We start from the raw sequence: 21572 nt of genomic DNA, 5'->3' as shown, positions 1-21572 counted from the left end.
TGTGCAGGAGCCTGTGGACACAGCTGGTAGCTATCAATTACTTGCGATTATTACAGGAAAATCTGGCACCTTCTGTGATCATACACAAATCTGTCATCATCAGGCCCTACCTCATCTTTTTACCAAGTGTCAAAAGGGAAGGGCAAGGCTGTTTGGAACAGGGACGAAAATGAAAAAGCTATGATTACTGGAGGTGGTCAGCTTCAACGTTTGTAAAGGAAACCCCTGTTTTTACCTTTCCAGATGTGTCCATGACAAATTATATATGCAGTTTCAAGACTAATCTGAAGTTTAGATTAAGAATTAATGGAAAAGTAAGAATGGAACTGAAATGCATCTTTACCCTTACTGCTTAATCCCTGGGCTCTGCTAAATCATCTCTCGTTCCTCTGCCTGATCCACATTGGAGAAACAGGACCCTTCGGACATCCCCTGGAGAGCCCTCCTCTCCCGGGCTCTTGGCTCTGCTTGGGGGATGCTGAGGAGGCAGCCCACTGCTTGGAGTGCCTCCTCCCTCGCTCTGGGATTTCTCTGGCAGATCCAGCTCACCTACAATAGCCCCTCTCCCAGGCTCTCCCAAGGGCCCAGTTCTGGCCGCCGTTCCCACCAGTTATTACAACAAGTTAGTTGAAGGAAAATGAGATTTAAAGTGCACCCTCGTGCTACGTGATGGCTTTCTCTCAGTGTGCTACTTAGAGAACCAGGCAGGCAGCTCACCAGAAAACTGCTCTCGGTGGTCTTCGGCCCTGTCCTCTCCAGCCCATCATCGTTTCTCATTCAGGGCTGTCATGACCTTTCATTTCCTTTCTGCAGAGCCTGTCTGGGAGCTCGGTAACTGGACACGGTGTTCTGCCACCTGTGGCCACCTGGGAGCCCGCATCCAGAGACCCCGGTGTGTGATGGCCGATGGGCAGGCAGTGAGCGAGGCCCTTTGTGATCCCCTCCAGAAGCCGCTGGCCGGGTTTCAACCCTGTAACGTCCGGGACTGCCCCTCGAGGTAGGTGCAGCCACTCTTCTGACCACATCAGCACCATGTCTCTGCTTGCCTCAAGGGCAGCAATGTGGACGTAGTCACTCTATCGTTGAGATTTATTTAGCATGTACTTTGAGCCAGGCGTTCTGCAAAGCGCTTTACGTGGATCATTTCACAGTCACCGTGAGCGGGATGTTGTTAGTTTCCTATTTTACAGATGGAAAAGCTCCCCTAAGCCACATGCTTACAGGGGCCGGGATTCAAGTTGAGATTGTCTGTCTTCAGGGCCTCTGCTGTCAGTCGCTCCCAGGTCTGCCTCCTGCATTCACGGCGCTTTCTTTTCCTCACGAGCGTGGTGAAGCCGATTTCATGGGTTTACCCAGGAGATGGTGCAGTGGGCCAGAATCACACGAGGCACTAGTTACACACACAGTTTCCTAGACTCCACTCCTGGAGGTAAAGCCATCGATAACCTTTCTATGTAGCAGATGATGCAAATCAATATTAAAAAAGTCCAAAATTGGATTTGCAGTCTCCACCAAGCCCAACCGTCCCGTGTCCCAGGTCTCAGTGACTGCATCCTGGACTCCCCTCTTCTCTCACCTCCATCCGTTCTTGTCAGTTTCCGTGTCACCACCGGAGTCCGAGCCCTCGTCGTTTCTCGCATGGCCCACTCCAGCCCTCCTGGTCCTTGTCTCCCTCCAAGAGTGCTTTTTCCACTCTGCAAGCAGAGCCATCTTTTCGAACACAAATTCATCACGGTGCTCCTCTGTTTAAAACCCTTCACTGACTTCTCCTTGTTCTTAGGAGGAAGGCTGAAATCCCTGGTGTCAGGGTGTCTCTCTTGTTCATTTTTTTACCCCCGTGTCTCAAATAGTGCCTAGCACATGATGGGTGCTCATAGACATTTGCTACCTGCCCGAGTCCGTGCGTGAAGGAGTAGCCGTCCCTCTGTGCGGGGCCTCAGCCTGTGTCCTGTCTCGTTGCTGGTCTCTCCCACCCTGGCTGTCTGGTCTCCATCCACACTGGTCTTTTTTGTCCCTTAGATGTGCCCTTCTCTCTTCTGACTCAGAGACTTCGCACATGCTGCTCCCTCCACCTAGAACACTGTTCCCTCTCCCTTCACTCAGTTATTCTTACCTATTTATTTTCAGGGAAGCCTTCCCTGGCCTTAGTCCTCCAAACCAAATCGGGCCCTGCTCTCTATGTTTGATAATATTTCCTTATCATTCTTTTTAATAGCTCTTCCCACAACCCATGTGTCTTGCTCTCCCACTGGACTGTCAGTTCTATGAGAGTCAATCCATGGCCGTTTTCCTCAATATTTTATCCCCAGCATTTAACGCGACGTCTGTCCCCTTATGCACGCTCTGAAAATGTTTGTGAAATGAATGAACGAATGATTGAATAGCATAGACCCTAGCAGACGGCTGACCAGATGGCACCAAAATCCACAGTGAACAAGTCTAACAAATAATAGTAGCATTTATTGAGCACAGGCCTGTGAGGCAGACACTGTTATCACCCCTTTTCACTGAGGAGAAGATGGAGGCACACTTCTCACTGCACGGCTCGGCCTCTGTGCGGTGTCCACGCTCGGTCCATTACCTGCGTCCTGGAAGAGGGCGGCAGGCAAGTCACACTGGGAAACAAAAGAGATGCTTTGGAGCGTGTTCTTAGAAGGGCGTGGACGCTGCAGGTGCCTGACCCCATGTCTGCTGTACCCACTGCGTTCTTCAGAGGAAGATCTGTGCGGTCACCATCCCTCTGGAGGCAGCAGACCGACACGACAATGACCAGGGAACTCGGTCCAAGAAAACTGCTCTGTGTCGACTCTTGATTCTCACAAAGTGGAGAGAACCCACGTTGGGAGATCTATCAGCAGCCTTGTTTACCAAATATTCTCAAGCCTTTGCAGATCCCTAGGATAAACGGAGTCACACTTTCATACCTGGAGGAGACAATGGAGGTCGTCCAACCTGGATCCCTCTGCGTCGGGGTCCTGCACGCTTCTGTGCCATGGACCTCACTTCTGGTTGGGCAAAGCCTGTGGATCCCTTCGCAGAACAAGGGTTTTAAATCTGTAAAATAAAATATATTTGATTAGAAAGGGAACCAATTATACTGAAATACCACTACTGAATATCAAAAAATGTGTGGTATAATAGATTTGCTTCTTTATTAACACTAAGTAATAAGATCTGGTAGTATGTTAATTTTGAAGTGGTGATGAATATAAATAATACTTTGAGATTCCTGCCACAATTGTAATGTCCTGTGAAAATATCTGTGATTTCTATTGGTAAGGAAACAACAGGTAACGCTAATACTACTGCCTGTGTTTTGTGGCCGACATTTTTATAATCGAAGGAAATACTAATAGTATTTCCTAATTCTAACTGAATACTAAATTAGAGCCTAGTGACAATGAAGAGGTAGTTCTTTTCCCATCCGAGTCCGTGATCCCTTTGGAGAACCGCAGACCTCAGGCAGGGGCCCCGCTTTGCTGTGTCCCAGCGGCAGCTCGAACACTTTCAGTGACAGACAACGTCTCAGAGGAGCCCAGTCCCGAGCTCAGTCTCCTGTGATCATTAAAGTGTGACCTTCGGGTCAGATAAATCTAGAATCCAGTTCCAGCGCAGTTGACATGTTAGTCATGTGACCACAGACAAGTTGTTTCACCCCTTGGACAATGGTTTCTTCCCCACGAGAATGGGGATAACATGAGAACTCCGTTAAGATAACATGTAAATATCTCGCCAACAGCGCACAGGTGCTTTAAAAATATTTTCTTCCCTTTGGTTTCAATGAGTTGAAATCCACCTTTTTAAAATTTCCCCCTAAGTTTACCCTAACTCCACTCTTGGGGGCCACATGAGTGGCAGCTCTTACCTCCTTGATGACGGCTTTGCACACCTGCTATACTGGTGTCTCTGCATGGCGGTTCTGCCGCTCCCCTGAGTAAAACAAAACCCGAGAACAAGGCTGGGAGTTATCTGTGCTGCCGCCGCTTCCCATAGAGACCCATGATGGCCCCAAAACAGTCACGATGTCGGGATCAGCTTTTTCTTTGGAGGCCCCGCCCTGCAGGGTCTGAGGTGCCCATCCTCACGGAGCTCCTGTGGCTTTGCTCCTAGGTGGTCCACGAGCGCGTGGTCCGAGTGCTCTGTGTCTTGCGGTGAAGGATCCCGCAGTCGGCAAGTGACCTGCAAGCGCACAAGAGCCAACGGGACTGTGCAGGTGGTGTCTCCACGAGCATGTGCCCCCAGGGACAGGCCTCGGGGGAGGAGAGCGTGCACCAGTCCGCCGTGCGTTCAGTCGCCCGCTGGACCAGGGGACCAGGTAAAGCCGACAGATCTGACGTTTTGACGGTACTATAATCATCACCTTGCTTCTCATATATTTTTTTCAATTGTGGGGAAAAATCTGATTGGCCTCTAAAATGAATGTGTGTGCCTGACCTCAAGGATGACACTGGGAAGTCACAGTGTCTCTTCCTCCAGCACAAAGCTAAATCAAGGGTGGGTCCTCCTCCTGCAGCAGCTCAGTAACAGAAGCTCCAAGATAGACTGGTTTGGGGCAGGAGGACCAAGAGTAGGTTCGAGAGAAGGAGCAAAGGAACGTTAGTAACATGTGCACAAAGTCTCAGAACCACATCCCTAATGCCACCGTCAGTGATATTATAATAAAAAATATTGAGGAAGAAATTCATAGGAACCCATATCAGTCTGCTGGGCTGCCATAACAAAAGACCACAGACTGGGAGCCTGAAACAGCAGAAATTTATTTCTCACAGTTCTGAGGCTAGAAGTCCCAGGTCAGGTGCTGGCGGTGTTGGTTTGGTGAGACTTCTCTCTCTCTGGCTCGTAGACGGCTGCCTTCTCACCAGGTTATCACCTGGCCTCCTCTCTGTGAATACAGAAGGGGAGAGATTTCTGTGTCTCTTCCTCCTCTTATGAGGACACTGTCCCTGTCGGATTGAGGCCCTGTCCTTAGGACCTCTTTTAACCTTGAATGCCCCCTAATAGACCCTGTCTCCAGATACTGTCACATGGATGGTTTAGGGCTTCAATGTATCAATTTTGAGGGGACATGATCTGGGCCATAGCATTTCACCCTCTGGCCCCCCAAAACTCATGTCCTCCCCACATGCAAAATACATTCACCCCATCCCTGTACCGCCAGGAGTCTATCCCCGTCGCACGTCAGTTCCACGTCCAGTCTCACTGAGTGTCACCTGAATCAGGTTTGGGTGGGAAATGAGTCATCCTGAGGCTGAATTCCTTTCCTGCTGTGAACCTATGAAACCAGACAAATTGTGTTCTTCCAAAATCCGATGGTGGGAGAAGCACAGGCTGGACATTCCCATTCCAAGAGAGAACTCAGGAAGAAGACAGGGGCGATGGGTCTCAATCAAGTCCCAGACAGAGCAAGGCTGATTCCACTAGATCTTAAGGCTCAGGAATAATCCTCTTTGGCTTGATGCTCTGCCCTCCAGACCCACTGGGGTGCCGGCATTGCCCCCGCCCTGGGCAGCGGCCTCACCCACGCGGCTCTTTGGAGTGGCCCTGCTCCTGAAGCAGTGGGTGTGGGCAGCTTGGCCTCTGAAATTGAGGAGGGCCACGCTCTGAGACTGAGGAGGACACGGCCATGCCCCCTGGGCCTGGAGTGGGAGGGGCAGCCCTGATGATCACTGAGTCGTCTTGGCTTGCTGTTCTTAAAGGACAGAGCATGTTTGCAGCTGAATAGCTTTGTCATCCTGTCCTATAGAATCCCAGAAGCCCCCAAGCCTTCCCTCCCTGTGTCTGTCTCTGTTCCCTTTGGTCCAAACCAGCCGTCTCCTTGCTGGTATAACCCTGTCTCTACTCCTGGCTTCTGCTGATGCTGATCCACCCCATGGTGATCTCCTCATGGACGGATTGCCCAGCCCACCCTTCCTGCTCTCTCCAGAAACACCTTCTCGTTTTTCAGAATACGGATGGACTGAGAATTTTCCAAACCTTCAAGTTCCGGTTCCTTCTTCTTAACAATCCCTTCACTTTCTCTCCTTGTGTTGTACTGTCGAGAAAAGCCAGGGTGCACCCTGAAGTCTTTGCTGAGAAACCTCCTCGCTGAAATTTCCAGTTTCATCCCTTGCAAGCTCCACCATCCACAAAACTCTACAACACGGTTCAGCCGAGCTTTCTGCCACTTCACGATGAGGGCTGCCTTTCCTCCAGTTTCCTGTAGTGTGTTCCTTGTTTCCACTGAAATCTGTTTCCACCAACATTTCCTTCAAGGCAGTCTAGGCTTTTTCTGGCACGCACCTCCAAACTCTTCCAGCCCTACCCATCGCCCAGGTCCAAAGCCACGTCCATGTTTTAGGTGTTTGTCACAGCAGCAGTCCACTTCTCAATACCCAAATCTGTGTATCTGTGTTAGTCAGGGTCCTCCAGAGAAACAGAACCAATATAGTGTGTGTGTGTGTGTGTGTGTAATGAATCTCTTTACACATATGTAGATTTATTAGAAGGCATTAGCTCATGCAGTTAGGGAGGTTGACAAGTCCAGGAGCTACAGGATGAGTGAGTAAGCTGGAAATCTAGGAGAGCTGATGGTCTAGTTCCAGCCCAGAGGCCAGCAGGCTCCAGACCCAAGAAAAGCCAGTGTTTCAGTTCAAGTCCAAAAGCAGAAAAAGACCAACATCCTAATCCAGTCAGGCAAAAGGAATCCTCTCTTACTTGGGGAAGCTCAGCCTACTAATTAGATGAGGCCCACCCACATTAGGGAGAGTAATCTGCTTTCTCCAAACTACTGATTTAAATGTTAATCTCATCCAAAAACATCCTCACAGAAACATCCAGAATAATGTCTGACAAAATATCTGGGAATGTCATGGCCCAGTCAAGCGGACATGTGGAATTAACCATCTCAGAACCCATACAGAAAAATATAATACATTATTGAAACACATAAGGAAAAGTTGAACAAAGAAAGGTACTTTCAGTAATGTAAAGATGTCCATTCCCGTAAATGAACTGAAACATGTAATATAATTCCAATTAAGATTATAGTAGAATTCTTTTTTGAAATTTAGGGTAGTTCTGACATTCATATGAGAGAATAAATGAGGACAGAAAATTTTTAGAAAAACAAATTATGAGAGGTGTGGAGGGACCTCCCATCCACTTGGACATGAAAGCACGCTGTAGAGCTGCTGTAGGGAAAGTGCAGCTTTACTGCAGGAATGGACATGAGTCATGGAGTATAATTAGAGCACAGAAACAGCCCCATGGTAAATGGGGTTAAAGTTCAAAGGCGGTAAATCATAGGGGGAAGAATGGTTTAAGAATAGACCGTATAAAACTACAGAAGGTTTTTTAAAGAAGTGAAAGAAGATCTAAATCAATGGACAGACCCCCCCCCCCCCCCGCCCGGTGTAGGAATCAGAAGACTTAATATTGTTAAGGTGACAACACTCCCCAAACTGACTTACAAATTCAACACAAAATCCCTATCAAAAGCCAAGCTGGCTTCTTTGCTGAAATTGACAAACTGATCCTAAAATTCGAATGGAAATATAAAGGACCCAGAATAGCCAAAACAATCCTGAAAAAGAACACAGTTGGACGGCTCAGACTTCCTGATTTCAAAACTAACTACAAAGCTATAGTAATCAAGACAGTGTGGTACTGGCATAGGATAGACGTAAGGATTGATGAGATATAACTGAAAGTCCAGAGATGAATCCACATGTCTATGTCAGCTGACTTTCTACAAGGGCGACAAGACCATTCAACGGGGAACCAGTAATCTCCTCGAGAAACAGTGCAGGACAACTGGACGTCCACATACAAAAGGACAAAGATGGTCTCCTAGCTTACACCATATGCAAAAATTTAACTCAAAATGGATCAAAGACCTAAATTGAAGAACTAAAACTGTAAAACTCTTAGAAGAAAACATAGACATAAATCTTCATGTCTTGGATTAGAAAATGGTTTCTTAGATATGACACCAAAAACATAACCTACAACAACAACAAAAGTAAATGACACCGAAAAATAAATGACACCAAAATTAAAACCTTTTGTGCTACAATGGACATGATCAGGAAAGTGAAGAGACAACCTATAGAATGGTAGAAAATAATTAAAAATCATATATGAAAAAGAACTTGTATCTATAATATGTAAACAACACAGCTCAATAATAAAAACACAAATAACCCAATTAAAATGTTGCCAAGGCATCTGAGTAGACATTTGTCAATAAAGAGGTACAAATAGCCAACAGGCACATGAAAAGATGCTCAACATCCTTAGTTATTAGGGAAATGCAAATCCAAACCAAGTGAGACACCACTTCACACCCAGTAGCGTGCCATTCATCAAAAAGAGAGGGAGTAACCAGTGCTGGTGAGGATATGGAGAAACGGGAACCTTCACACACCGCTAGGGGGAATCTAGAATGGTTTAGCCTTGTTGGAAAACAGTCTGGCAGTTCCTCAAAAGGTTAAACAGACAGTTACCATGTGACCCGACAATTCCACTCCTAGGTGTATACCCAAGAGAAACGAGAACATGCATCCACGCAAAAACTGGTGCATGAGTTTCCATAGCAGCGTTATTCCTAATAACCAAAAAGTGGAAACAACTGGTGAATAAACAGATTGTTTGTACAATGGAATATTATCTGGCCATTCAAAGGAATGAAGTGCTGATGTGTATTACAATGTGGATGGACCTTGCAGACATTCTGGTGAGTGAGGGCAGACAGACACAAAGGACCACAGACTGTAGGAGGCCGCGTGTATGAAGTGTCTGGAATAGATCAATCTGTAGAGACGAAAAGTAGATGAGTGGTCGTCGAGGCCGTGGGGGAGAGGCCATGGGGGAATGGGAGTCACTGCTCAAGGGGTGGGGTTCCTTTGTGGGGTGATAACCATGTTCTAAAATTGATCGTGGTGATGGTTGCACAACTCTGAAGACCACTGAATTGTACACATTAAACGGTGAGTTGTATAGCATGAGAATTATATCTCAATAAAGTCCTTAGCAAAAAAACAATAGTCTGAGGGAAATTGGTTAACTAATGTAAGAAGAATGCCTAAATCAGAGCCCTGACTCAAAGCAGACACCAAATGGAATTCTGACTTGATTAAAGCACTCGATGTAAAAGTAGTTAAACTGAAGTCAGACTATCATGACGGGAAGACCTTTTCAAGCATAAAACAAATTATAAGGAAGAATTAATGGGTATAATGACCACATAAAAGTTTAAGAATTGCAGTTCAAAACACATTTTCCTATAACTGAACTCACCATCACACACAAGCCTGCGTTTTTGCTCAGAGTGGGAAAACCCAAACTTGGCTCATGGTTTCAAGCGTGGTCATTTCTGGACCTAAGCCAAACCGGTGACAGATTGACCCTGTCCTTCTCCCTTCTCCCCGAAGGTGTTCTGAGTTTCTGGGGGCAAAGTGGGGAAGAGGAACTTAGGAATCTTCCCGGCTCTGAGGCAGGGCAGTCTGGTCCTCAGCGCTGTGCTCCCATCCTCCCTGACGCCCCCTGGGGACAGCTGGCCCCTGTGGCTGGTCTGTGACAACCCCGCCTCAGTGCGTGGTCTTGGCAGCACAGCAGGCTGGGCTCGCAGGGCTGTTCACACTGTTGTGCTCTGGTTCCAGTGTCCCGGACGCTGCCTGGGCCGTGCTGGGAGGACGCAGCGCCATCTCGTCGTCTGTCAGCACCACAACGGCTCTGACTCCGGCTGTGAGGACAGGAGGTACTGGCCCCGCCCTAGGGCAGCACCCAGCTCTCCTGCCTCAGTCCCCGCCCAGGACTGCGCGGAAGTAGAATTACTCTACCTGTCCACCACCTCGCGTAATTGACAATGCCTAGGAAATTATGGTTTCTTATAGCGCCGTCCTCAATAGTATACATTATACTGAAATATTAATTAATATGTACTACTTATGATTACAAATTATTTGGATGTTATGCATATAGAGAGAGGCACCCCAAAGAGAAAAAAGGGGCGCATTGAGAAGAGACAGATGTTTTCCTGTATATACAAAGTTGGTCAAGCCTAACAGTATTTGGTTTAGGTTCAGATTAAATCTCCCTGATGTTTTCAATGAGCTACTTTATTCCTCTTTAGAAGCGTAGGCTGAGGATGCTGGTAGAGTGGTCCAGCAGAGAATAAAGTAAACCTTTATCCTGGTGAGGGGCTCCAGCAAGGAGGGGCTTTGCTTTGCTCTTGTATAAAAGTCGGAGCTGGTTGACGGCTCAAGGGTAAAGAGCTTTGTTCCGTAAGCTCCCAGGGACCCACACTCCTTCCACCTGGCGACTCCACCTTCCCAGAGGAGCATGCCCCAGCCCACAAAGTGAGGAGCGAGCCCAGAGGGCATGCCATGAGGGGCTTTGCAGGTCTCCCGCTCTCTGATTGCATGACCGTGGAGCCTCTAACCTCCTAATCTGCAAAATGGGGTGTGATCGTCCATGGGAAATTATAGGCGGGGAGTTTTGATAGTTAGCTCCGTGTGAGGCTAACGTGGGTCTTAGATGCTCAATACATGGCTCTTTCTTCCTCCTCCACATCTGAGTCTTGCTGGAGAAAATGAGATGACCTTGGCATTGGCTCATTTGCCATTTTGAGCCTTCAGTAAGGTTTGGCAATGGCATTTCCTATTCCCCACAAGACAATTCCAGCCAGAATACTTCTCCTCAAAGGGAGAATGTTTGGAACAGCTGCCCTCATCCTCGACAGGCAACCGGGGTTCCTTCACTGAGAAGATGGAGACCACACACAGATGGACATGCATCAGCCCAGATGTTTTACTTTGCATTCTCAAAGCTGTGTTTACAACACAAACACATACGTGGATTGAGTATTCTTTTTAACATACCAGACATATAGTTCTGAAACTTATTCCTACTTATCAATACATTATAGGCTCATTTCCTATCTTGGTACCTAAGCTTCACCTTATTCTTTTTAACTGTTGTATTTAATATTCCTCATTCCATTGCTGATGGTCATTTGCTTGTTTCAAATGTTTTGCTATTACCAGCAAATGCTGCAGTAAACATCCTGGGACGTATCTTTATTCTCAAAAGGCAATATTCTTATAGGACAGATTTTAGATATGGAATTGAATTGACAGGCATGTTCATTTTGATATTACTAAATTACCACCAAAATGTCTCAACCAACAATGTATGAGAGTCCCCTCTTTTTCAACAACATTAATAGGTTTTCAGTCTTAAAAATTTTACCAATCTGATGGATGAAAAATTATATCTTATTGTAATTTGTACTTTTCTGATTATTTTTATATGCCTTTTGGCTCTGTGTAATTTTTCTCAAACCCATCCGCTTTTTTCCGTCTCTACCACGATTACGTTTGGACAGGCCATCCACCTGGTCTCCGAACACCTGTGCTCCTTTCCAAGCCAGTCTCCACACCACAACCAGAGTAACCTCCCCAGAACACAGATCTGATCACCCCACCCCGACACCCCATCTCCCTGCTGGGTTAGTATCACTTTAGAGGCTTCGCTTGGTCTTAGGAAGAAGATTGACCCCGATCCCTAACGTGCCCTGTGGAACACTGCACGGTCGAGTCCTGCCTCCCTGCACAGCCTCGTCCCAGACCTCGCTCTCCCTCAGCCTCGTGTCCCAGCCACGCTGTCCTTCTCTCAGTTCCTCGGATGTGCCGTGCACGTTCCTGCTAAAAGCAGCAAAACAAGAGACGGAAATAATGGAGAAGGGAGAAGGCATGGAGGGGTCTATCAGGAGGGTCAACGTCTGATTAAGAGCAGTTTTAGAAAAAGAGACACGGAAATGAAACGAAGGGGCGGAAAGTTTTCAGACATAATATAGAAGAAAAGCTCCTAGAGCCAAGAGGAAAGAGTCTAGCTGCCTTTCATTTTCTCCATCATTTCTGTTCCCTCTGGAGTGGCTGTTTGTTTTTACATCCTGGTGCTTTTCTTCCATGCTGTCAATTTTCCTCAAATATCTGGTGGTTCACGAGGAAGGACTGAGTTTGTCTAGAGAGCGACCGTGGGTTTCTTGGGCAGTTTTTTGGTCCACTTTTCCCACAGACCAGTTCTGCTGACTTGCGTGCTGTCTGTGGGCTCGCTGAAGTAGGTGAGGTCCTCGGGGTCCCTTCACAATGTGCGGAGAGGGAGCAACGGACAGGCTGGAGGACCCGCCCCCGACCCCATCCCCTGCCATAATAGGGCCTCATAAATGTCAGGGGGTGCTTCAGAGGGAATCGCATCATTGACCGCCATGGCAGAGGCTCAGTGGTGAGAGGCTGGAGGACCCCCCACCCCAGCCCCTGCCATAGTAGGGCCTCATAAATGTCAGGGGGTGCTTCAGAGGGAATCGCGTCATTGATGGCCATGGGCAGAGGCTCAGTGGTGAGAGGCTGTCCAGCAGCCTCCTCTCCAGGCCCTGGGAAGGGTGGGCGTGGCGCTTCCCTTGGACAGGGTGACAGAGGGAGTGGGAATTACCCAGGTGGGGCTAGGCCACACTTATGGCAAGAAGACGTCCTGAGGACCTGAGGAAAGGCCTTAGGACACAAAGAGTCCGTTCCCCAAGGCAGTGATTCCTGACCTTAGCTAAGAGTCAGGATTACCTGGGAAGTTTCTTAAAAATAAAGATTCTTGGGCCTCTACTCGGACTTACTGAATCTTCGGGAGCGGAGCCTGGCGATCTACATCTTCTTAGAGCTGCTCGCTTGCTCCTGATAACCAGCCAGGATTGGAATCTGCGGCCCCACAGAGTCAGTGGTTCCATCTGGCTGATGGCGACAGGGCCTGTTGGAGGTGGGACTGGAGCCAGAAACTGAGAAAGACCAGTAGAAACAGGGTTACTTCAAGATTTCCACTGCCGAATCGACTTTCCTGTAGAAAACACATGAGCCCCATGGTGTGCATAGTGCCAGTGCCCAGACTGTGTCCCTCTGGCTCTGGCGTCCCCATCCCCAGTCCTGTCCCCAGCCAGGAGGAAGTGATGCCCTCTGCTGGACTGACCTCGTGTCTTTTACTAGGTCCTCAATGACCAGTCTGAGCTGTCTTGGGCTTCAGCTTCTATGATGGTCTCTAGCTCCCTAAGCCACCTCATCTTTCATATTTAGGAAACTCAGTGGTTCCTTCTGACTTCCCATTGGCTCCACCTTCTATCGAAACAGAAGAAAACAGAAGAAGGGACTGTATTAGTTAAGGTCCTTTGGGCAGGAAATGACAGAAATCAACTTGGAATGATTTATGCAAAGAGGGCCAGAGATTTATTAATAAGACAGGACCACTCTACATCGGTGCCTAACAATTTGGTATCCTTTTAAATATATTCTTTGTTCTTTGCATCCTCAAACTTTTTCTGTAGAAAATCTGATCTGTGCATAGGGAGATGGCTGAGGAGTGCTCAGTCTCTGCCCTGTTGTCCAGAGCAACTCAGCTTTTGGCCCCAAAGATGCACACACAGTGGGGAAAACGAAAGCCCTGCAGTGAAGAGGACACCCTCCCCACCCCTTATAAATCCTCTACACGTTTGGTGCGACAGTACTAAGGAAACCCTTTGATGGAGTCTCCCCCTACTGGCCACTCAAAGTATTGCTTCCAACTGTGTGTAATTCTAGACACTTCGGGTGTCACAATATTCTCCATCCTATGACATTTCCAGCGGTGTTTCAACACTCCTTATAGATTATGTGCCTGGTGAGTAGCCTTTTATAGGAATGCAAAAATGTTTCCAGAATCCAGAGGGAGGATGCGGTCAGACCTCAGGAAGGACTGTAACCAAGAAATCAGAAGGCGTCAGGATGCTTCTCTCCTCCCAGCTCTGCAGCTCTGTGCGTTTCAGCTTCACTGTTCTCTCTTCTTAAATATTATTCTTCTCCTTCTCTGGCCCGAACAGCAGAACTTGGGCACCACTGCTCCAGCCTTCAGCTTTAGGCGTCTTGTTCAGCAACCCCCAGATTCCTGGGAGGAAGAGGATTACTGAACCAGCTCACTGAGGGCCTCTGCCCGTCACCTCTTGGTGGGGACACCTTCTCCTGGAGTACAAATGTGTGTTCCAGGAGCCCTGCCCCAGGAACAAGGGCAGACGCTCCAAAGCGGGTCCCATCAGGGGCTCCACCCTTCGCGGTACATATGTTTTCAACCATCAGAGGGCATTAACTTTCTGATCTGTTTTAAAGGGGAAGGAAACCAGAGACAGGCCTCTAGAGGGTCTTGTAGGCTCTGGCTGTGACCCACCGTGTGGCCTAAAGAAGACGCAGGAGCCCTTCTCTGGCAGACGGACCTGCTCATGCACACACTCATGCTCGTGCACAAACTCATGCTCGTGCCAGAACCGGTTTCAAGTGCTCCTACATTCGAAACTTAAAGTTTGTTCACAGATGTGAAGTGATTCACTGTGGGTCCTCCTCCTTGGCTGAGTTGATCTGCTCCAGCTCATGGGGACACCGCATCCTCTAGGGGTGCGCCTGGCCCTGGCTCTGGGAGTCGTGGACTCGCAGGCTCGCTCGCCTCTGTTGCGGCCGCGATTGCCCCACCACGTTGCTAGTCAGCCGTGAACAAGGGCAGTCAGCGTCCTGACGAGTAGGGTCCTAACTGTCACACGTTTAGTGTGTGGAAGCTGGATCCCAGCAGCAAGTGACGCCGCTGCCTTCCTGTTTTGTGCTTCTCCTTTCAGGCCCGCCGTTGGGAGGGGCTGCTCGGCGGGGGCCTGTGACGCGTGCTGGCGCCCGGGCCCCTGGCGGCGCTGCCCCGCGGCCTGCGGCTCCCGGTCCCGGAGGGTCGACTGCATCCGCGCGCGGAGCTGCGCCCCGGTGGCCGCGAGGCGCTGCGCGCAGGGAGAGAAGCCCGCGTCCCGGCGGCGCTGCCTCGGGCCCCCCTGTGACAGTACGTACCCCTCGCGGGGACCACGGCCGCCCGCAGCCCGTCCCGCCAGCCCCGCGCGCCCGAGGGCCGTTCGGAACGGACGCGCTGGCCGGGCCGCCAGATTAGCCGCCTGGATGCGGGCGCAGCCCCTTGTTCCTTAGAGGAGAGACAGGTGGATTCGAGGGGTGTCCGCGCCCCGGGTTGTGCCTCTGCACGGCCTCCCCTCTGCCTGGGAACCTCGTCCGCCGGGCCCGGGGGTCCGAGGGTGGGACTGCGCGGGGGCAAATGTCCTGAGTTGGGTGTCAGATTTCATCATAAACGCATTTCTCTAGGGAGCAGGCCCCCAGCTTTCTTAAGCTTTCCAGGGGTCCTGACCCTCCCGAAGCTGACACCGCTACCCCAGCACCTGCAGGAGCGGCCTGGCCCGAGGCCGTGGGGTCCCGGGGAAGGCAGAGGCGTTGCCAGCCGAGAAGGGAGTCGGCGCCCTCTGGCTGGGGCGCAAGGCCGTGGCCCTGCTCAGAGCCCGGTTTCCTCGCTTCACCCTGTGACCTCAGGTTACGCTTGTCAGGAAGTCACAGGGTTCTTTCAGCTAGGTCTCTGATGACCTGTGTGATGAGTGGAGATATATGTTGTTATTTTATTTTCTGCAGGAGACTGCACAGACGCCACACACCGCTGCATGTTTGTCAAGCATCTCAATTTGTGTTCGCTAGGCGTCTACAGACGGAGGTGCTGCCGGTCATGTCAAGAAGGATAAACCTTTGGAGGGGTCCTGATGCTGCTGTGAAGATAAAAGAAAAATGTAAAAGCTCTTTTTCCCATGCTCAGAAACGTGCATTTCTTCCAAACTCTAGATTCTGCGATGGGAGGTGGATGCAACATCACCAGCGTTCAGCTCTTGCAGCATCATTTTCCCGCGGCCGGCTGTTAATTCCGACTCTTTCCATGATGTGCTCGAGGACTAACAAAAATGCCGGGGCGCGTGGGCCCTCACCGCGTCCTTGTGATGGGGAAGCACGAGGGGGCCAGTGCCTTGTCAAGTGCTGCTGCTTCCTGTGGCTTGTAGCCTCCTACAGAGAGGGCCTCCTGAAGACCTGGGGACACACAGCAGCTGACTTCCCCCCTCAAGGTTTAGGGTTTCGACAGGCTCACGAGGCATCTACGCTTCAGAAGCTCCGGCCAGTAGTTGTGACGGTGTTGGCACTAACGGCGTTTTCATGGATCCTTGAGTTCCATCTGTGAAAGAGACAGTCACTCTGGACAGGCTTGTGACACTGACTGGTCCAGGGACGTGGCGGGTGGCGCCTGTCCTTGCTCTGAGGGAACCCATGGGAGAAAACGCAGAGTAGATGTTGCTGCCATTTTCACAACTACGGAAATCGATCTGTGACCAAAGGAGGCGCCCTGGAAACCACAGGAGAGGGAAAGTTAACCTTTTCTACTGATTTTGGAGTCTATTCAAAGCTTTCTTTTAAGAGCTGTGAATGAAAACTTTTTCTAAGCACTATTCTCTTGCACACAAACACAAAATCAAAGCCTTATTAGACCTAATTTATGCATAAAATAGTATTCCTAAGGATTTTTATTTTGGAAAAATTATAAGAAAGTAATCTAAATATGAAACCTGATAGCTAAAAAGAATTGTTTATAGTAAATAATTGTTTTGATTTGAACTGATTTTTCGGTAAATCCGAAGTGAATTAGGGTCAGGCTGGAAGTTGCAGTTAGGACTGGGGGTGAGAGTTAGGATTGGGTGACAAGTTCAGGATTAGGATTCAGTTAGTGAGAACGGAAGTTCAGTTAGGGTTGAGGCTAGAGTTGGCTATCGGGTTAGGGTTAGGTTTAGGGTTAGGGTTAGGGTTAGGGTCAGGGCCAGGTTAGGTCAGTCGGGCTGGGTGTAGATTGGGGCCAGCGCTGGTGTTACGGTCGGGGCAGAGGTTAAGTCTGGGGTGAATGTTGCTGCTGAAGCAGTCTGGGGCTCGCATTAAATCGTAAGCTCTGAGGCTGACGTGGTCGTGGGCTCTTGCCCTTGCATTCTACCAGTGACAGCTTCAGACGGCACACGACCCCAACAGGTGGTCATACGTCCTCCTCCTGCGTCCCAGCGCTGGGCCGCACGCTGCCTACAGTCTGTTGGCCACAAAGCTCTTTGAAGGAGGTGGTGCTGGACCGCGTCCTCGGTCACCAGCACTGAGCAGCGCGTGCGGCTTTGGATGCGTCTGCGGACGAGCCTGCCGAGTCTCAGCCACCCTCCGAGCCCCAGGTCTCCTGTTCTGACTCCAGCCTCGCTGACACTGGGGTGAGCACTACTGTACGCAGAGGGTCTGGTGTCTGGGCGGGCGGGGACATGAAGGGCACACACCAGCCCGTGGGTGTGAGTCATCAGTCACACTTGATTGGTGAGGTCTGTAAATTAAAAGAAAGATCATTTGTAAAATACTCTTTGTATATATTTATTATATGACTTAAAGGTGCAATATTTTATTTTGTACAGTATGTAATAAAGACATGGGACATATATTTTTCTTATTAACAAAATTTCTTATTAAATTGCTTCACCTTTGTATTTAAAGTTAAAACTTGCTGTTTTCATTTGCTATTGTACTTTTTCTCGTTATTATTCAAATGACATTCCTGTGTACTGTATTTTACTACTGTTTCTATAACATAAGAGTTTTCTCTTTCATGATCCTTAAGTAATTCAGAAATAAATTTACTTTGATTATTCAGCGGCATCCTTGTGAATGTGGGTGGCTTCTTTGTGTGATGTTGGTGGCCTTGGGTATTGTCACCTTGGCTGCCTCCTTAGAGTCTGCAGGGTCATGTACTGAAGACAAAAGTCAATCATCTTACAGTAACTTGTGAGACAATGTCAACCTCATGAGGCCAAGCCACATGGGAGGTGAGCAACCGGACACTCAGTTCTCTCAAAAGCGTGCTTTCTTCTCTCTTTCTCTTCCTTCCTGCCTTCCTGCCTTCCTTCTTTCCTGCTTTCCTTTCTGTCTGTCTTTCTTTTCTTTTTTTTTTTTTTTACTAAGGCCGACATAGGTGACAAGGAGTGGAGAGCATCATCAGGAGAGAGAGGAGGGGTTAACAACTTCATTCATAGCAAGAGAAATTTTTCTAGGAAATCCCCTCTGTTTTCTTGGCAGTTTGAAACATTTTGTAATCTTCAGTAACTAGGCAAAGACACTGCAAAATGCACATTTAACCATCTAAGCACTAGGATCAGGCTTGGGTCCTCTCTCATGTAGTGTGATGACGTAAATACCCAAATTCTCACTCTCTTACATGTCAACTAGGAAAAAAGTGAGAGAATCATTCTAAGAAAATATAGGGAGATTATCCCCACGCATTTCTATGTAATAAACAAGGACGGGAGGAGTTTGCAACAAGCCTCCATTCTGAAGTGCAGAGAGAGAAGGTTTAACCAGGGCAGATTTGATCCCACGGCCCCACCAGTTTTGCAGAGGTTCTGGGACACCCCTCCGCTCAGGGTCATTCCCTTCACAAGCCTCGCCCAACGTCCCACAGCCCGTCCCTGAGCTGTGAGCTCTGCCGAGGCAGGGTTTATCTCCCGTCTGTTTCTAGTCCCCAGCATCTAACGTGTTGTCAGGTGTGTCGAATGACCTCAAAATTTTTAAATAAATTGACGGATGGATGGATGGCTAGGGAGTTGAAAAGATAAACCTAGTGCACCAGGCAGAATAAGTCTATTTTTTAAACTTTTTACATGAGATAACTTAAGACCTACAGAAGCGTTACAAAGCAGCACCCTGCACCTGATGTCCTCTAATGTTAACACCTTACGCAGCCATAACGATCAAAAGCAAGACACTGACGCTGGTGTACTGCCATTAACTAAACTACAGACTTCATTGGGAGTGCACCATTTTCCCATGATTGTCCATTTTTCTGCCCCGGGTTCTCATCCAGGACCCCATAGGGCATTTAGTTGTCCTGCCTCTTTGGTCTCCTCCCATCTGTGGCACTTCCTCAGCCTTTTCTTGTCTTTCACGACTGACACTTTTGACCATGACTCTGGCTAGAGCTTTTGTAGGATGTCTCCCAGTTTGGGGTCATCTGCCATTGTCTCGTGATTGGAGTGAGGTCTGCGTTATTGCCCTTCTCACTGCGCAGTATCGGGGGAACATGACGTCAATGTGTCCCATTGCTGGTGAGTTTACCTTGATCCTTGGTTGAGGTGGTTTCCGCCAGGTTTCTTTTCAACAAAGTTACTATTTTTCTCTTTGCAATTAATAAATACTTTAGAGGAAATACTTTGAGACTGTGCAAATATTCCGCTTCTCCTTAAAGTATTGTTCCCTGATTTTAGGATCCGCTACAGCTGGTGCTGGTGATGTTCTAATGGTGACTTTCTATTTTCTTCATTCCTTCTACTTTTGCTAATGGGAATAGTGTAAGAAAGAGTTGTCCCTTCTCCCCTACTTATTTATTTATTGACTTATGTCGATATGGACTTTAGGATACATATAATTTTGTTTGGGTTAAAATCCAACACTATCATTATCTTGTTGCTCAAATCGTCCCAGCTTTGGCTATTTGGGGTTTTTTTAGGTTTATTATATATATACTAACCCATGAAAGCACGCACACACACACATCTACCTTTATTTCTGTACCTATGCGTTCATACTGAAACCTCAGGTGCCGATCCAGCGCAATAGGTCATCATTATAGTCTGTCTACACCTTTTTCTTATTTGTAACTTGTTTCTCTGACAGTGAGAAGCCTGGCTGTCATTATCAACAATCTATTTTCTTGGTTTGACCTTAGTATACACAGAAAGTAGTTTCAGAATTGCCAACATATACTCCTGTGAGAGAAAAAAAAATTACCAACTAGAGAACAGTGTTTGTATAGAGTTCTTCTGGTCTCCAGCCGTATAGCATCCGGTCAGGACACTTCCCCAAAGTTGCTGAGGTCGTCTCCTTTCTCCCCCCTGCAGAGTGGTTAGGTGATTCCTTTGTGTCGTTGTGTGTCACAGTCTGCTTCCTTTTTGGGTTCTCCCCACCTCCTGGGCGATGGCTTTTGTAATTTTAATGCAGTAAAACTGACTCCGTGGTTTTCGGTTCCATTTAGAGAGTTGTTTATCTACCACCCCACTGTCTCACATAATAGCTCCCTCGCCCCCCAATTCCCTCGTCCTGCCTCTTTGTGGGCCCCCCCCCCCCCCCGGCAACCACTGATCTATTTTATGTTCCTATAATATTCTCTTTTCCAGAATTTCACGTAAGTGGGATCATACAATATGTGGGCTTTGAAGTCTGGCTTCTTTCACTCACCAGAACACATTTAAGACTCGTGCACAATGTTGGGCGATAGTTCGTTCCTCGAATGGGCTTTGCGTGGATATGCTATAGATGAGCATCATTCTTCCAGTCAAAAGACAGCTGCGTTGTTTCCAGTTAGGTGATTTGAATAAAGTGGCGGTACCATTTTGTGTTCCCACCAACAACAGAGCGCTGCAGGTGCTCCGAATCCTTGCTCCTCTTCCCTTGGTATTACGAGGCTGCTACTCTCACGCAGTGATCCTCAGACAGGGCTGTACACAGTGGTTTTATACAAAAGAAAGTCAGTAAATCTGATGTATTGAGAAGTTGGGGTGTGGGGTTCCCAACCTCTGACTGGTGGACCCTCCTCTTCTTTTTTCCTGCCGTGCAGTTTGTGTTTTTAATAGTCGCTATTTTTTAGAGTAGTTCTAGGTTCACAGCAGAATTGAGGGAGGTACAGTCGCCCTGTGACCCCCGCCCTCACAGACGCACGGCCTCCCCACCATGGAGAGCCTGCGCCAGAGGGCACCCGCGCTACCACCTGTGAACCACACCGACACATCGGCGTCACTCACAGCCCACGGCATACTGGGTCACTCAGCTTTGTCTGTGCAGCTTTCATAAACAATGAAGGCTTTCCTTCTGATTTCTGAGTCTGTGGTGTTATTCCCACAACAGGCCATGCAGGGAGGCGGGGAGATGGGGTAAGGTGGGGTGGAAACCTGCTATCGCCTTTTCTCTCTGAACTGTCCTCCTTTCTTCATCAGACTCATCCCAGTTTGGCTTAGTGGAAATTCCTTCTGAATCTGGCAGCCTGTTAAATAATGTTACCAGTTTCCAGCACTGTTAAAATGTTGTGTAAGTGTGTGTGTGTTCCTGAATATTATTCAGAGACCTAGGGAGCCGATGGACAAATCGGGTTGCTAGCTTTCCCCACCGTGTCTTGGAGTCTCTTTAACTCTTGCACAGAGATATAGATCCCTCTGCACCTGAGCTCATGCTGTTCCCACCTTCCCGCTTTCCTTGATCTGGCAAGTTCCTACTTACCTTTCAGGACTGAACGCCACTGTCTTCTCCTTGAGCAAGCCTTTCCTGCACTCCCAGCCTAAAGGGCCCACGTACACTCTGTGCTGCTCTCTATGTCCACACCTGCTACACTGAGTGTTAGATGGTGGGGAGACACCGTTACCCATCTCTGTGTCCTCGGCCCAGGGCAAACTGCCCAGGAAACCCTAGGAGGTGTCTTGTTATGGTGACCTTTGTCCAGGGAGGAGAGCCCCCACTGGATCACAGAGGGATCTGAACCCCCAGCATCAGAACATGGACCAGGATGACAGCACTGTTGTATTCCCTCACTTTTCATTTGAGTGCATATGTTTTCTGTTAAAAAGGTAAGAATATCTAATTACATACAGGTTAACCGAGACAAGACTT

The 21572-nt window shown here is 48.5% G+C and overlaps 1 protein-coding gene and 1 long non-coding RNA gene across 7 annotated transcripts in view; one reads left to right on the top strand and one right to left on the bottom strand.

Moving 5' to 3' along the window:
* The window catches only part of ADAMTSL3 (ADAMTS like 3), a 327141-nt gene extending 309772 nt beyond the window's left edge, over positions 1 to 17369 (top strand). Inside the window, exons 26-31 of one of the 5 annotated variants that reach the window (XM_070569983.1) lie at positions 814 to 997; positions 4111 to 4315; positions 9639 to 9736; positions 11366 to 11488; positions 14657 to 14865; positions 15495 to 17369. In XM_070569983.1, the coding sequence (XP_070426084.1) occupies positions 814 to 997; positions 4111 to 4315; positions 9639 to 9736; positions 11366 to 11488; positions 14657 to 14865; positions 15495 to 15601 (926 nt within the window). In that variant the 3' untranslated portion in view covers positions 15602 to 17369. Of the gene's footprint in view, positions 1 to 813; positions 998 to 4110; positions 4316 to 9638; positions 9737 to 11365; positions 11562 to 14656; positions 14866 to 15494 lie in introns of those variants that run through there. The other 4 variants (XM_070569993.1, XR_011525377.1, XM_070569997.1 and 1 more) reach the window with 4 other exon arrangements.
* LOC139075229 (uncharacterized) lies at positions 2441 to 14658 on the bottom strand. Of its 2 annotated transcripts, XR_011525392.1 has the most exons (5): positions 13742 to 14658; positions 12994 to 13139; positions 12647 to 12805; positions 3866 to 4882; positions 2441 to 3054 (listed from the first exon to the last, which is right to left on the bottom strand). It is a non-coding gene; the product is annotated as an uncharacterized lncRNA (long non-coding RNA). The 2 variants fall into 2 exon arrangements; XR_011525393.1 differs by lacking the exon at positions 3866 to 4882.
* Positions 17370 to 21572: the final 4203 nt, after the last annotated feature.

This window comes from Equus przewalskii, chromosome 1 (assembly GCF_037783145.1).
Source record: "Equus przewalskii isolate Varuska chromosome 1, EquPr2, whole genome shotgun sequence".
Lineage (NCBI taxonomy): Eukaryota > Metazoa > Chordata > Mammalia > Perissodactyla > Equidae > Equus > Equus przewalskii.
The sequence above is the reverse complement of the archived record's forward strand: the minus strand, read 5'-3'. Positions and strand labels throughout refer to the sequence as shown.